This window comes from Danio rerio, chromosome 3 (genome assembly GCF_049306965.1).
Source record: "Danio rerio strain Tuebingen ecotype United States chromosome 3, GRCz12tu, whole genome shotgun sequence".
Classification (NCBI taxonomy): Eukaryota; Metazoa; Chordata; class Actinopteri; order Cypriniformes; family Danionidae; genus Danio; species Danio rerio.
Window position 1 is genome coordinate 25675001 of NC_133178.1, and position 16545 is coordinate 25691545.

Here is a 16545-nt window from a genome sequence, read left to right on the forward strand (position 1 = left end):
TTTAGCTATTAGATGTTAGTCAGATAACGTTTCTATGTTCCTTCTTAATGCCAACTGTGTAAATAATTATCGATAAAATGTTTATGATAATCCGTTGTTTGTTTACCTTCAAGCTTTGCGTGAGCGCCAGCACACACACATATCATGAACATCTCGACATACGAAAGTGTTCCTCTATATGTTTTCATTGGAATTGTACTCAATACTGATCCATCCAAAGAGTTTGTAATGTAGTCAAATGTTTACAAACACAAGCGCAGCCGTTTAGAGGTCATTTCTGGCTAATGATGTCAGAATTTACCAGCATTTTGCCATGGATGTGTGAATGCTCTTTTCCGGAAAAATTCCGTAACGTCCTCGCCTGTGTGAACAGCGCTTTTTTGAATTTACCGGTAAAGTCGTTCCAGAAATTTTCAGGATATTAACCGGTATCACTGTGTGAAAGGGGCTATTGCAAACTAGATTTTGAAACATTTTAAATGAAATAAATTTTTTTAATAAGGTAAATAAATGCAAATGGATAACAAGTATTAGACCAAGCAAAACATCCTTGAGTAAGCAAAAAAGTGGAGGAAAGAATCTATATAAAACAAGTTCTCAGAATCTTATCATTCTTGGCAGACAAATCCAGATTAAATATCTTACGCTCATTTATGTCTTAGCTTACCGAAACACATACTGAAAAACTGGTTCTTCTAAAAAGGAATGGGGAAATCAAACGCTCAACATATCGTCTATATATTGTTATTTCTGCAGTTGTTTTTATTCAGTCACAATTGTGTCCCTGTATTTACTATAGTTACTGTGTACACAGTATTTGTGCCTGTGGCAAAGCTTGGCATTTTTAAACTGTCAGTGCCAGTAATTAGGACTGTTAGGCAAATCTATAAAGCAGCATTACCAGAATGTTAAATAATGGCAGTTAATCAGCTTATATGCCTGACAGGTTAGTACAGAACCAGGATTTTATACTTAAAATATATTAACTATAGGTAATTATTAACAATGTTAACAATTAATCCATTCTAATTAGCCTTTCTGTGGTGTCATTAGATGGATGAATGCTAGCACTGAGTATCCTCATATTACAGCAATATATTTAAAGGTGCAGTAGATGATAGTCTTCAAAAACATTTTTTGTTGTGTTGGTTGAAAGTCTCTTCTCATTCCTATAGTAATGATTAAACAAATCTGTGATCTAAATGTATTTATATGTATTTTTATATTCTGGGTAAGACATGAGCCTAAAAAGTGTTCATCCTATTAAAAATCATCGGGCCGTCAAATAACTCAATTACGATAGGTAACTCTCTGTCAACAAATTTAAATGTGTGTTTTTGTGCAGCTCATACATGCAGACAAGATCCGTCATTTGCGTGTGCATGAGAAGCATGGACACCTACAGCTGACAGTGACATCAGGTAAACTCAGCAAGCAGCAACCTGAACTTCTTTCTGAAAGACCAAGGCGGCCTTTTAAAAGGGCTTCTGCCAAAAATGCAGAAGCTCAAAACAACGATCTGAAGGATGACACCATGGCTGAAGTATTACTTTTAGACAGGTATGCTTTTAAACTATTTTAGTCACGCTAAGCTTATGTAGATTGTTTTCTTGTTTATAAACGGTTTATATGCATGGTAGTGTTGTTCAGTCACTGAAAACGTCATGAAAGATTGACTATATTTAAATTCATGGCGTATGTTTTACAGCACTGATAATATAATTGGTTAAATAGACCTAAGCATTTGTTTAGCTGTTCAAGTGTAAAAGGAGATCAGGGTATATGTAGGAATCCTAAAGGTAATTTCAATACCTTTTTCAGACTTTTTAAAGACTCTCAAAATATATTTTAAGACCTCATCGCCACTTCAAGTTCTAATCAGTATCAAATCTTTAACTTTATAAACAGTTGTTAATAAACAGCTGTAGTTAAATAAATCAGTAGAGCACAATCATGCAACAGAATTAAGATAAGTTCAGAAGAAACAAAGTTTAAAAGAATATATTAGGCAGTTGTTTTCAGCGACAAGCTTCAGCCACTGTTTAAACTGGAGGAAAATAAATATATTTATGCTCTTTCGGAGTCAAACACTTTGGACAACGCTTGAACAAAATTTAAGACCTCGTAACAATGTGATTAAGACTTTTTAATACCTTTTAAGGGCCTTAATACTCTCATAATTGATTTATCAACTTTTAAAAAAAATTTAAGACCCCGCGGACACCCTAAAGACAAAAACACGAGGATCAAGGATCAGTGAGCACAGTTGAAAACTAAAAGTCACTCATTGTCTTGGTAAGTAAGTGTAATGTAAAAAGTTGACTACGTTTTTTCTGATCTGATTTATTATTTTTTTATTTGAATAACGAAACATAAGTAAATGGTGCTCTTCCGCCTATCCAGCTTTACTAAGGTGAAGTTTGATTTATATTTGCACATTCGTTAATTTAAAAAAAAAATTTTTGACAACCTGTGACAGGCTCCTGCTCTAACGTTACTTAGAATATTGGGTCTGAAATAGCATGTGGGTATGACTTAATGATTTAATTGACAGTAAACAATGTTGCATTAAATAGTCATTAGCTGACTATATGATTTCACTATTTAGAATTTGCGAACAATACTTTAATGAAATCATATTATTAAAGTCTGAATGTGCGGATATAAAGCTTTACCCCAATGCCAGTTATAGGGAAATATAATTCCTGCAGCTGCATGCCTGTCAACAACTACGCTGGACAAAGTGTGTATCTCCATAGAGTTTTCTAAATGGTGAATGACATGCTCTAGTGTTATATAAGGTTGTGTATTGTCATCAGATCATCATCTATTTGGTGTTCATGACTTAATGAGGCATGGCTTTGGACAAAGCGGAGGGACGTACATTTTCTAAATTATGTTAACGTTAGCATTCTGGCAGATCACCTACTGCACCTTTAATAAGTAAAAAGTCATTACAAGTCACATGTTCATACAAAGTGACTTAAAATTATTTTTTAACAAAAAAATACATAAAAAACAACTAATTAACTGATACAAATTTGGATGTAATGATTGTGTCGAAAAGCTCTTTAGTACAGCAGATAGTTATTAATAATGACAAGATCTTTTTCGTAATGACAATGAATTCTAACTGCATGCTTTTTTAATTCGACGCAGTCCAATCACAAGCCATGAAAAAGATACAAAAGATGTGTTACAACTTACGTGTCACAATGAAATGCATACTTTGGTGCATTGCAATACATTTGACATTTGTATGGGTAGGGTTATTTTTTAATATACAACCAACAGTGCATCTATAGCTATGTTTCCATCCAAAAATGCTAATTAACTTTATGTGCAAAACAGGAACATCGCATACAAGATGTGTGAATAAAGCAGCATTTTCATCCAACGTGTCAAAGAGAACAAAATCGTCACATCCTGATTAACTGGCGCCAAATAATCAACAGTAAAATGGAATTTACTGCGGTAGGAGAAGCTGCGTGAATCTTTTCCTCATTTAATAAAGGACTTGCGCCTCAGAAGGCAATCCTGACATGCAGGGATAACACATGGAGTTTGAAGGCGCGAGACCCGTTGCACAGGTACTTTTGATTCTGGAGGTCATTAATAATATAATAACACTAATACCGAAATGATGAAGGCATTTTAGAATGACCAAAACAACATTTAAGATGTTTTACAATGTGCTGAGCCTGTTGGTTTGTCCATTTACACACATTTTTACCATCACATGATCTCTTATAACAAAATCACATGACTTTTTTAATGTGCATGCTGGAATTTGTTTGGTAAAAGTGTTTCCATTGTAGTTTATATGCATCTTTACTTATCAAATAAAAAGTTTATCCTACTTAGTTATGTACACACGTTTTATGCACATTTTCTAAATTTATGCACATCTTGGCGCTTTCATCAACCATTTTTTATGCACATATCCAAAATGCGCATTAAAATAGGTAGAAGGAAATGTAGCATCTATGGCTGCTTCTGAAAATATGTTGTGAATGTGAGAAGCATGATTGGTTGACAGTTGCTAAGCTATTAGCAGTAAACTTTTACCATAAGATCAGCTTACACTGTACATGTTTGGCACTGCAATGTCTGGCACTCACTAACTCAGCATTAAAAAAACTACACTGTAAATGTTTCTCAACAAGGTGTTAAAGATTCAACTTAGAAGAAAATACCAAAAAGCCCTAAAGAGACTTACTCTGAACTATGCTCTGATAGGCCGCTGCTGCAGGAGAGTCTGGAACTTCAGTCAGGAATGACTTTCCTTCGTCACAACTTTTCCCTTGAAAAGCAGAAGTGCATTAGAGAACTAGAAACTACCGCCTGCAGAGACTTTCTCAGACATTTTAGGGAGTTTTTGATACTTCATTCAATATACTAACAACACTGTGATTATAAAAACAAGGAAACACTCTCTCAAAATCAAGAAATAGAAAGCACCACATCGCTACGATGTAAATTGTTATACTTCCCCATACACTGACTGCTATGGTAGAATAGTATTTTATCTCGTTCTTTTCCTTGTGAATGGTAGAAGATTAATGTTTTTTTTTTTTTTTACCTATCCGTGGGTCAAGGGGAATTCTGCCCAAAAGAGGGAGATTTAGTTCTTCACACATTCTCTGTGCTCCTCCTGTGGTCGGAGGAAATATCTGCGATGTGTTCTGTCAACAGAGTGGAAAAAAGATATTTAAAAAACCCTGTTTAATGTCATTGTCCATTTAATGATATTTAAATTAGTCACTTGTGTTTCTTCTACTTTCTTCTGTGTAGCACATAATTTAGTTGCTCTTTTTCATGTAGCTATAATGTAGGATTGAAGCTGAATGAAAAAGAGTCCAAAGAAGGCAACCTTTATAAACAAAAATTAGGTGTAAAATATTTTGATAATTTTTCTGAGTTCATATACTTTAAATTTTAATTATTCCAGCCAGGTCAAAGCTGAATTTTCAGCAGTTATTTCCCCAGTTTTCAGCGTCAAATGATATATTATATTTGATGTACAGAAACATTTCTTATTGTTATGATAATTGCAACAATACCTGTCAACATTGGGATATAAAAACAAGGGGAAAATTAAATATTTAATTCCCAAATTAATAAATATGTTGATCTGAAGCTGCTTCATTGAAAATAAACAGTTGAAACATTCAGTAATATGTTTATTATTATTATTATTATTATATCTTTTTTTACAAAGGATAGAATTAATAATACACATAAGTAAAAACTGTCAATAAATTAGCAAACAATTTAGCCTATTAAAATAATAGCTATCATAAACCTTTTCTTCACTGTATAACTGAAACCTTCTGATTAAAGAGCAGCGTATGAATCTCTCATTTAGATTTTTTATTTAATTACATTAAACAACAGATGTGTCACTTTAAAAATGCACAGGTCTATAATGAAAGCATGTGATTGCTTTCCTAAGTTTTTGTTGTGTTTAAAAGAAAATGTAATTATTTTATTAAAAGTTTATTATTATTATTATTATTATTATTATTATTATTATATGTCTGTTTGAACACGCACTCAAAACCCAAAAAAAGAGTGTCCACTTTTGCTCTGCTTAAAATCACGTGTACAAAATCCGTTTGGGAGACAGAGTTTGTTTGTTTCTTTGGAGCGCATCTGACAGTTTTTATATTCATTTCAAAGTGTTTCAATGCCTGAATGAAATCACAGAAAGCAATGAAAGCACAGAACACTGTCACGTTTAAGAGCAAGGGGTGTCCCCTGGTGGTTTGGTGGTATGGGTTGCATATAGGGAGAATTGGTTCCTTAATGTTTATTTCCACCCTTCATAGAAATATAAAAAATATGGAAAATACCTTTACGGGATGATAGTGAGATAGAATTGTAAAATACGGGAAAATCCCAGGAAAAACAAGAGGGTTGACAGGTATGATTGCGACACACTATTTTATTTTTGTGGAATTGTTTTTGTTTTGTTTGATTGATGAACTGAAGTTTAAAAATATGCATTTATTATTACAAATATTAGTTATCTTTGTTTAGTTTAACTGATAAATATAACCACCCTTCTTTCCCCCTAACAAATTGTTCTGCCTTAAAATTGAACAGTAGTGTAAATGTATCTTTATTGCCTTTATTATCATTTTTTAATAACTTGTCTTTATTGCACAAGGCTTCATATGATTTCAGAAAAATTGACACGATGATGCAAATTTGATATATTTCCTTTCTCTTAATAGATTGCTTTCGGATCCTCTTTTAATCTTGACAACTCCCGTCCTCATTAACTGTAGCTGACTGAAAAAACTGCATTATTGCTTTCAAGCATAAGCAAGAGAGTGGTTATTATGATAATAAAATCAAACTCCAAGAATAGGACATTCTATTTATTTGCACCAGGCACTTACACTCACCGGCACTTTATTAGGAAAACCTGTCCAACTGCTCGTTAACGCAAATTTCTAATCAGCCAATTAAATGGCAGCAGCTCAATGAATTTAGGCATGTTAACATGGTCAAGACAATCTGCTGCAGTTCAAACCGAGCACCAGAATGGGAAAGAAAGGTGATTTAAGTGACTTTGAACAGGGCATGGTTGTTGGTGACAGATGGACTGGTCTGCTTATTTCAGAAACTGCTGATCTACTGGGATCTTCACGCACAAACATTTCTAGGGTATACAGAGAATGGTCCGAAAAAGAGAAAATATCCAGTGAGCGGCAGTTCTGTGGGTGCAAATGCCTTGTTGATGCCAGAGGTCAGAGGAGAATGGCCAGACTGGTTCAATCTCATAGAAAGGCAACAGTTACCCAAATAACCACTTGTTACAACTGAGGTACACAAAAGAGCATCTCTGAACACACAACAAGTCCAACCTTGAGATGGACAGCAGCAGAAGATAAGCTAAGAACAGCAAGCTAAGATTGAAAAAACATTGCCTGGTCTGATGAGTCTTGGTTTTTGCTGCGACATTCTGATGGTAGAGTCAAAATTTGATGTCAACAAGATGAAAGCATGGATACACACCCTGCCTTGTATCAATGGTTAAGGCTGCTGGTGGTGGTGTAATGGTGTGGGGGCTTTTTTCTTGGCACACTTGGCCCCATTAGTACCAACTGAGCATCCTGTCAACGTCACAGCCTACCATTGTTGCTGACCATGTCCATCTCGTTATAACCACAGTGTACCCATCTTCTGAGGGCTACTCCCAGCAGGATAACACACAAAGCATGAATCATCTCAGACTGGTTTCTTAAACATGACAATGAGTTCACTGTACTCAAATGCCCAACACAGTCATCAGATCTCAATCCAATAGAGCACCTTTGGATGTGGTGGAACGGGAGATTCACACCATAGATGTGAGGACAACAAATCTGCAGCAACTACGTGATGCTATCATGTCAATATGGACCAAAATCTCTGAGGAACATTTCCAGTACCTTGTTGAATCTATGCCACAAAGGATTAGGCAGTTCTGAAGGCAAAAGGGGGTCGAACCAAGTACTAGTAAGGTGTGCCTAATAAAATGGCCGTTGAGTGTACATTTTTGCTTTCTTTTGATTTGTAGTCGCTTTGGATGAAAGAGTCTGCTAAATTAATAAATGTTAATGTAAACATCAATACACAAAGTCACAAAATCAAGTACTAGACCCTTTTTTTATACTGTACCTTGCATTTAGGACAAACAAATCCACTCATGTTCTCAATCACACCTAGGATGGGCAAGTTGACCTTTTTACAGAATCTTATCTCTTTTCTCACATCCTGCAAAGATACTTCCTGTATGAAAAGTGAATAAAAAAACAACAACATTATACAGCCATCGAAGTGTGCAGTGACATGTTCAAATACTGTACATAAACACTCTAAAAATATAGCAAAAGTGTTGATGTTGGCTGACATTTTTCTCCTACATCTGCTGTGGTTGCAGTATGTGTTACAAAAGGGGTGGCCCTAACACCCACAGAGCAGACATTTAATTTAAAATGCAGTGATGCAAAACACTACAGATTCCAGCACATACAATGACCTTTGGCTGTTTTATTTACGAAGTATAAGTGCAGTTATATAATACAGCTGCAGTAAAGATTGCTTTAAAAATTGATCTACTCAATGGGGTTATCCATCAACTGCCTGGTAAATGCTAAGCTATGAGGATGTTTTGTTGGTGGTTTCTTTGATCATGTGCAACTTGTCTAAAAACAATACATCTTTTCTTTAATTATAAACTGTTCACACCAATGAGTTCCACTTCCCTAAACAGTCTCTTGGCTCCTATTCAAATCTGGCATTAGGATGTGTTTTGATCATTTGATCACAAGTATGTGACACAAAATAATGGTGTAAATGGGGTCTAACACAAATACAAAACAGCATACAGTGAAACACACACATACACATCACAGAATGTTATAAAGATCTGTTACTGAAAAGCTAACCGTGACAGGCCTACTTGTGTGCTTGCAAGAAATTTGAGTGTGCTAAAACAAGAGGAAGGGTTAGATCAAAACCCAAACACGAGTGCTCACAAGAGAAGCATTTAAATGTATGTTGAAGGGCCATTTGGACAAAATAACCTGGATTTAATTGATCTCTATTGGTTTGTTGTATTGTATATACACTAACCAGCAATAAACTATAAGCACTCAAACTACAAATAAAGCAGAAAATCATATACTGTATGGAAATGCTTTCTTGTGTCAGCTGATTAATACCATTTAGGGATAAACTGTCTTATTGCTCTTTTATTTTTACTTTTTTGATTCCACTTCTGGAGACAGAATATTATGGAATGTGTATATTCAGCTTCTCCGACACACAAAAAGCATTTATAAATTTATAAAAGTGTCTACATGTTAGTCGATTTTATTTAGAGTGTTTGTAAAATGTTTGACAAAAGATATCACTGTAAAACAGTCAGCTTCTTCAGTGGGCAGTTGCATTGATTTACATAGTGGACTTCTGAGTGTGTATATAAAACATGTAGGTGAACATGTTCCAATTGTCTATAGGTTGTTTTCACATGACGTCATTGATGGCACACGAGACTCAGATGGAGGGCAGGAAGTGATTCTTCTACAGAGGAATCGTTATCAGAACATCAAAATGTTTCTTTTTTCTGTTGTTTATAATTGTTTAAACTGGCTAAAACAAGAAATAGCGAACAGCTTTTATAGACTTCCGAAAGTTTTCGCTCATAAAAGAGGGAAAGTTCATGAAAATGGCTGAAAAACGAAAGAAAAGGTGGCATGTAATAAACATTTATTCCATCCATCCATGTGTACAAGCTTTCTTTTGAATGCTCGCTTCGTTTGACAGCACCAATAAAGATTATATACAAGCCTAGCAATATGTAAAAATATGTTAATGTGTTGTATAAAAATCAGACACAAACACCACCACACTCATACAAAATCCAGAAGAACATAAATAGAGTACTTTATCATGTTCTCGCTGTAATGAAATCTCCTTATTTTGCAATAATCCAAGTCTTTACCGGCATTTCGGCATAATAAACAACCATGAAGTGTAAAATGTGTACAGCTCTTTGTTAATGAACGCTACCACCAAATATTGTAGTACAGTAAACTTATGAACTGTAATAAATAACGTTAGTGTAAACTGAGGTGCATTGTGATGGTGTATAATTATAGCGAAGAGAACTAAAGCCTCTTGAATAATTTGTTTATTACTACAGTTGTTTTGTACCACAGCAACAATATAATTACCATGACATGTTAATTCAAGTAATTATCTATAGTATTTACTATGGTATTTTTTCATGTAATAGAAGAATATATCGGCTCGATGACAGGCAAATAGAATATATCGTCTCGATGACAGGCAAATATATTTTAGTTCAGTAGAAAACTCTGCCCTCTTCATGATATAAGGATCATGCCCAACATATGTGGCTATTTTCTATTTACATCTCCTTTGAAATATGGTATAAATCGCAAAAACACAGACTTTCCTCTATGTCTCCCATTTAGTTTTTTACTTTCTGCCTTCCCTCTGAATTTTGCGCGTTAATTGGAACCAGGTGATTGAAAACAACCTATACCAGATGGTAAAAAAATTGGTAAAGTGGTAACAGTAACAATTCTATGGCAAAACCAAAATTTCAGTTCTGTTTTACATGTACATACAGTTGAAGTCAGAATTCTTAGCCCCCTTTTGATTTTTTTCTTTTTTTATTATTTCCCAAATGATGTTTAACAGAGCAAGGAAATTTTTACAGTATGTCTGATAATATTTTTTCTTCTGGAGAAAGTTATTTGTTTTATTTCGGCTAGAATAAAAGCAGTTTTTAATTTTTTAAAAACCAATTTTGGGACAAAATTTAGCCCCTTTATGCTATTTTTTTTGATAGTCTACATAACAAACCATTGTTATACAATAACTTGCCTAATTACCCTTACCTGCCTAGTTAACCTAATTAACCTAGTTAAGCCTTTAAATGTCACTTTAAGCTGTATAGAAGTGTCTTGAAAAATATCAAGTAAAATATTATTTACTGTCATCATGACAAAGATAAAATAAATCAGTTATTAGAAATAGGTTTCTAAAACTATTATGCTTAGAAATGTGCTGAAACAATCTTCCCTCCATTAAACAGAAATTGGGGAAAAAAATAAACAGGGGTACTAATAAGTCAGGGGGGCTAATAATTATGACTTCAACTGTATAAGGATTCAGCAGGTACTTTTACCAAAAAGTGACCTACTAAAGAGAGAAACAAAGGAGTTATTTAAAAAGCCAATGACAGCTGTAATATGAAATTGGGTTTTATCAGACAACTAAATTAGAAAAGCAACTGAAGAAGAGAATGTAAGTGCATTGATTGAAGATTGCAGGCTTGTTAGGAGCATGCAGAAGAGGTGTCTCTTCAACTGCCATTTGAATGATGTGGTGGTCTCTGCAGTTCAAGAGGAAGTAGTCAAGGTTTCCGTGCTTCAGTGCTTCTCATTAACAGTACAGCCCCTTTAAGAGTTCTATTCATTTCTTAACGCAAGTATAGAAAATACATTTATAGTATTAAAGTATAATTAGCTGTTGGCTTCTTTAAGCACATGTGCAACTCCTCTGAAGACATTAATAACTTTAATTTTGTTTTATATATCGTTCACACCAGTCAGTTCCACTTCACTGGAAATGTACAGGAAACCAACTTTTTTTCAACATTCCGTTAAGCATGAAAGCAACTTGTTCCCTACACTTAAATACATCTGAACTCATGATCAAAATTCTTATATGCTTGTACATATATAGACCATTTTGATGGATGTAAACAATAACGATGGTGCTAAAGTATTTCCTCTTACATTTTTAAGTTTCAAAGCTTCTGAAAATCCAAAGAGGTCAACTTATTGATAAAAAATATTATGACAGCTGTTTTAACATTAAAATATGATTGAATTGTCTCTTGTTACAGTTGGAATAAAATAGTTTTATATCAAGCAGAAAATGTTCATGGGCCAATGACATTAACATATTGAAATGTATGTATGTGTGTATGTATGTATGTATGTATGTATGTATGTATGCATGTATGCGTGTATGTGTGTATACAGTTGAAGTCAAAATTATTAGCCCCCGTTTATTATTTTTTTTTCTCCAATTTTTATTTAACAAAGAGAAGACTTTTTTTTCAACAAATTTCTAATCATAATAGTTTTATCAACTCATTTCTAACAACGGATTTATTTTATCTTTGCCATGATGACAGTAAATAATAATTTACTAGATATTTTTCAAGACACTTCAATCCAGCTTAAAGTGAAATTTAAAGGCTTAATTTGGTTATTAAAGTTTAACTAGGTAGGTTAGGGTAATTAGGCAAGTTATTGTATAATGATGGTTTGTTCTGTAGACTATCGGAAAAATATATAGCTGTTAGGGACAAAAATTTTTTTACCTTAAAATGGCTTTTTAACTATTAAAAACTGCTTTTATTCTAGCCGAAATAAAACAAATAAGACATTCTCCAGAAGAAAAAATATTATCAGACATACTGTGAAAATTTTCTTGCTCTGTTAAACATCATTTGAAAAATATTTAAAAAAAGAAAAAATAATTCAAAGGGGCCAATAATTCTGACTTTAACTGTATATACAAACTTTTCTTTTTTTTTTTATTTTTATTTTTTTATTACTTTCCAAAAGAATGCAAACTAGATGACATGTAAACTCTACTTCCTGGAACATGCCATTTGCTGTGTTCTGAGTGTGGTTTATTCACCTGTGGTGTTGTGATGATGACTGCTCCATCGATGCCAGCGCCACTCAGATACTGCACGATGGACAAGTGTTCATCTGATGTTCCCGGAGGTGTGTCTACGATCAGATAGTCCACTTCTCCCCAGTCAACATCCCTGAGGAACTGTTTTATCATGCCTGCGAAAAAGATACTACACATGTGACAATGTACCATAACAAATAGACAACATTGCACACAACTGCACCCCTTAGCACTCCAGTCTAATCTCATTTGAGATGCAAGTCAGATAAGCAAAGAGCTTTGCAACTGCGTTAAAAAAAACATCTGAGATGCATACTTTTATTTAAAGTTTAATATTTGTCTTTATTATAGTACAAGGAGAGAAAGCAAAGATTTTGTTTGTTTATATAATGCCAAATTAGCAAAATATGGATCTTTCATGGAAAGATTAATATAGATAACACAAATTACTACATACTAATAACTTCATAATTCAACAAGAGATGATACAATTAATAAAAGTAAAACATTAGATATTGAAGTTGTGGAGGGTGTACAGAAGCGCTGACCATGAGGCTATTGGCAAAAACATGCACACATTTTTGCAGTTATTCTGCAGTAATGCAGCTATTGTAATTTACTTTCTTTATCCCATCCTTCCATCCTTTATCTTATTATATTCCAAATGAGATACACAAAGAAAAAGTCAAATACACCAAAGTACCTGGCACTCACTGCTATGTGCTGTGATGAAGAAAATGTTTAATATTTATATTGTGATACTAAATCCTAATTGAAAGTTGACCCCCCCCCCCCCATTGTAATTTAATTATTATCATATTTTATTCCTTCTCCCAATTTAACCCCCCCCCCCCCCCTTCCCATAATTTCCTCTTTTATTATGAGGTGTGAATATGTTTGGATCCATGTACTGTGTGTTAATGTGTTGTTCAATGTGTGTTGTGGAAAAATTTTAATTGGTCATGTGGTTGTGATTTTTGAATATACTATTGAAAATTCATTTAGAATCAGACATAAGCTGAAAAATAAAACCGACTGATAAAAACGTAATAAAACTTACCACCAACTTATCCAGCATATGTTTTACACAGCGGATGCTCTTCCAGCTGCAACCCAGTACTGGGAAATATCAGTTTTTTATTTAGTTCACCTATACCGCATGTCTTTGGACTGTGGGGGAAACTGAAGCACCCTGAGGAAACCCACGCCAACATGGGAAGAACATGCAAACAGAAATGCCAACTGACCCAACCGGGACTCGAAGCATCGAACGTCTTGCTTTGAGGTGACAGTGCTAATCACTGAGCCACCGTATCACCTCCAAATTTTAATATTAAGAATATTTTATTTAATTATAGTCCTTTTAAAAATTCAATTATTAGGCATTGGACTCACAATGTGAAAATGTATATCCTAAACAAGCAAATAATAATAAATGTTAGCAAAAAAAATTGCAAGTAAAAAAAAAACATGGCTCTGATATATGCCTCCAGATCTATTTTCAGTTGTCAGGCACCCACATGAAAATATACTATAGTAATTTATAGTTAATACTATAGTGTTTTTAACCATACTGACACTGACAACACCATTAGTGATAGAGAAGTTGCTAAAATGTTGCTAGAATTGGTTTTTATGTATGGGCGATTTACATTGCATTACCAAAAGTGATTGAGGTAATGTCCATGTGTTGTGCGATAAGTTGATATATTCATTACTATGACAGGCCAAGTTCAATACACTTCAATTTGTTAAAAAAATATATATATATATATATATGTGTGTGTGTGTGTGTGTGTATATATATATATATATATATATATATATATATATATATATATATATATATATATATATATATATATATATATATATATATATATATATATATATATAAAGATATATAACTTAATCCCTTCCTGTTGTCCCAACATATATAAATTGTGTGGAACCCAACATTTTTACAGTGCACAGTTAGGTTGCATTTACACTACAACTCTTGATGGTCATTTTCAATTTTGTGACTGTATCTGACTGTTTTGATAACAGGCTTACAACATCTTTTAAAAGTGACTAGTATCCGATTGTCTGTATTTACACAGCACACGGTAAAGGCGCAGGGACCATGGAAAAAAAAGAGCGGGTGCTGAATGACAGCTGATAAAAAAAGAGGACTCTTTTCCTTCTGTTCGCAGGGTTTAAATATTTTAATCATTTTGAAAATTTTACTATAGGAAAGTTCTCAATTGCCCATCTTTTAATCTAGGCCATTTTAAACCAGTAGGCATCTTAATGTGATGTCCATGGCATGACTTTTGCAGGTGATGTACTGTACGCAACAGTTTTATATTAGTCTATATTGGTTATGTGGCAGATGTTGTGCTCTAGCTCACTCTCTCTCTCTCTCGTTCATGTGTAAAAACCTGTGCTAAATGACAATATAAACACTTTTTTAGTCCTCGTGTTTGAGCTTTAAGGTTTGGGACTCTGCTGAAGTCTGTTCCGAAATGAAAGCGGCAGACTTGACGTCATTCGCTATGATTTTTAATGAGGTGCAACCCTAATTGAAAGGTGAAAATCTGATCTACCAGCTTACACTGCAGACACGAACACCCAGATTCGATTCATATCAGATAAATTTCCACATATGAACAAGGCCTAAACCTGATTTGCATAAATCAGAATCCATGTGATATTTTTTCTGCGTACAGGTACATGGGCCATATTCCATCTGTGCCACATGGAAGGAAAAAAAATTGGACTTAGATTCTTTAAATAAGTGCAAAATAAAGTGGTTTATAAAATAAAGTTCTTAATTATCACCTCTTTAACAAAAAATGACCAAAAAGTACAAATGTATGGCCTTTTTTCAGCCTCCTGTACACTTGTATTCAACTGCAACCCTAAAACATGCCATGTATGGTATTATTTGACTCTCAGTGTCAAACTCTTGCACAAAACAACATCAGTTCCCCTGAATCACAAAGTCTTACTTCCTAAAATGTTAAAAAAAAAAAAAATAGCTCGCCTTCTCTCACCCAATTACAAGTTTATCTGATGAACACTACAGGAAAAACATGCATTATGTTTCTACATACAGTACACGAGTTGACATTCAGGTCAATGCACACAATAGCCTACATCAATGCGACTGCTCGACACATTGGTCATTACTGCATCTCAAGCAGTAAAAAAAAAAAACTCAAGTGAAACAAATGTCACAGATGCAACATTTAGATATCAGACAGTGGTTAAATAGAGACTACGAGGAAGTGAAACCCATTTTGTCTAAACTTAACTTAGTCCCTTAGATAAACAGAGCCACATGCTTTCCTAAGAGAACAATGCTTTTCTAGGCATCTCATTATGGAAATTTGATAATTGCGTTTCTGTTCATTTGTCTAAAATGTATGCATATGCAAAATAAATGAATATAAGATAAATGAATGTCATATAATGTCATGCTGGTCCTCATATAGCATATTAAATCTTTGATTGGCTTTGGTCAAGTTCCGCTAACACTCATTTATGTGCATTGTGTTGTGCTGTCAGAACAGGCCCATTTTTATTGTTATTTTGAAAGCTGTACTTCTGCTTCACAGAGTTTTAATGTGACAGGAAACTAATGGTGCTCATATATCATATGATACTGGATAAAAAAAACACATGTTACATTACACATGTTGATCATATAATTAAGAGATACAGCACTAAACTAACCGCCAGTGACTGACATGAAAAACCTGTTGACTGACTGAAATGAAACCTGCAGGTTAACCAACTGGAAATATGTTATATATATATATATATATATATATATATATATATATATATATATATATATATATATATATATATATATATATATATATATATATATATATATAATAAAACACCTGCTTGAAACCAAACATGTATTCCAGAAATACTCTCATCTAAAACACACATTAAACCAACAATCATATGACTGCCACCCACAGGTAAAGAGACCACACATACCCACTTGTATCTCATCTTTTACATTGAAAACTTGGAAAAACATCATTTTCATTTAGGCATTTTTGTACCCTCGCCAAAATTTAGCAACAGCAACATCTGATTAATGTATTTAGATAAACCTAATTCATAAACATATATCTAAAAATATAAAACAAAGTGAACACCATATCATGTCGGGCATGACATTTAAATGTGACATGGCAAAAAAAAATAGATTACATATTAGAACATTGTTCCATCCAAAATTGTGTGTAATTTCCCCACCCTGCGCCCTATAACATCCCCCCACTAACGTCCCACGCC

General features: G+C 33.8%; 1 protein-coding gene across 2 annotated transcripts in view; it reads right to left on the reverse strand.

The window, feature by feature from the left end:
- nubp1 (nucleotide binding protein 1 (MinD homolog, E. coli)) overlaps positions 1 to 16545 on the reverse strand; it is a 47999-nt gene that overhangs the window by 3079 nt on the left and 28375 nt on the right. For both annotated transcript variants that reach the window (NM_001017538.2, XM_073940371.1), the window contains 4 exon segments: positions 4220 to 4303; positions 4583 to 4685; positions 7672 to 7782; positions 12244 to 12398. In NM_001017538.2, the coding sequence (NP_001017538.1) occupies positions 4220 to 4303; positions 4583 to 4685; positions 7672 to 7782; positions 12244 to 12398 (453 nt within the window).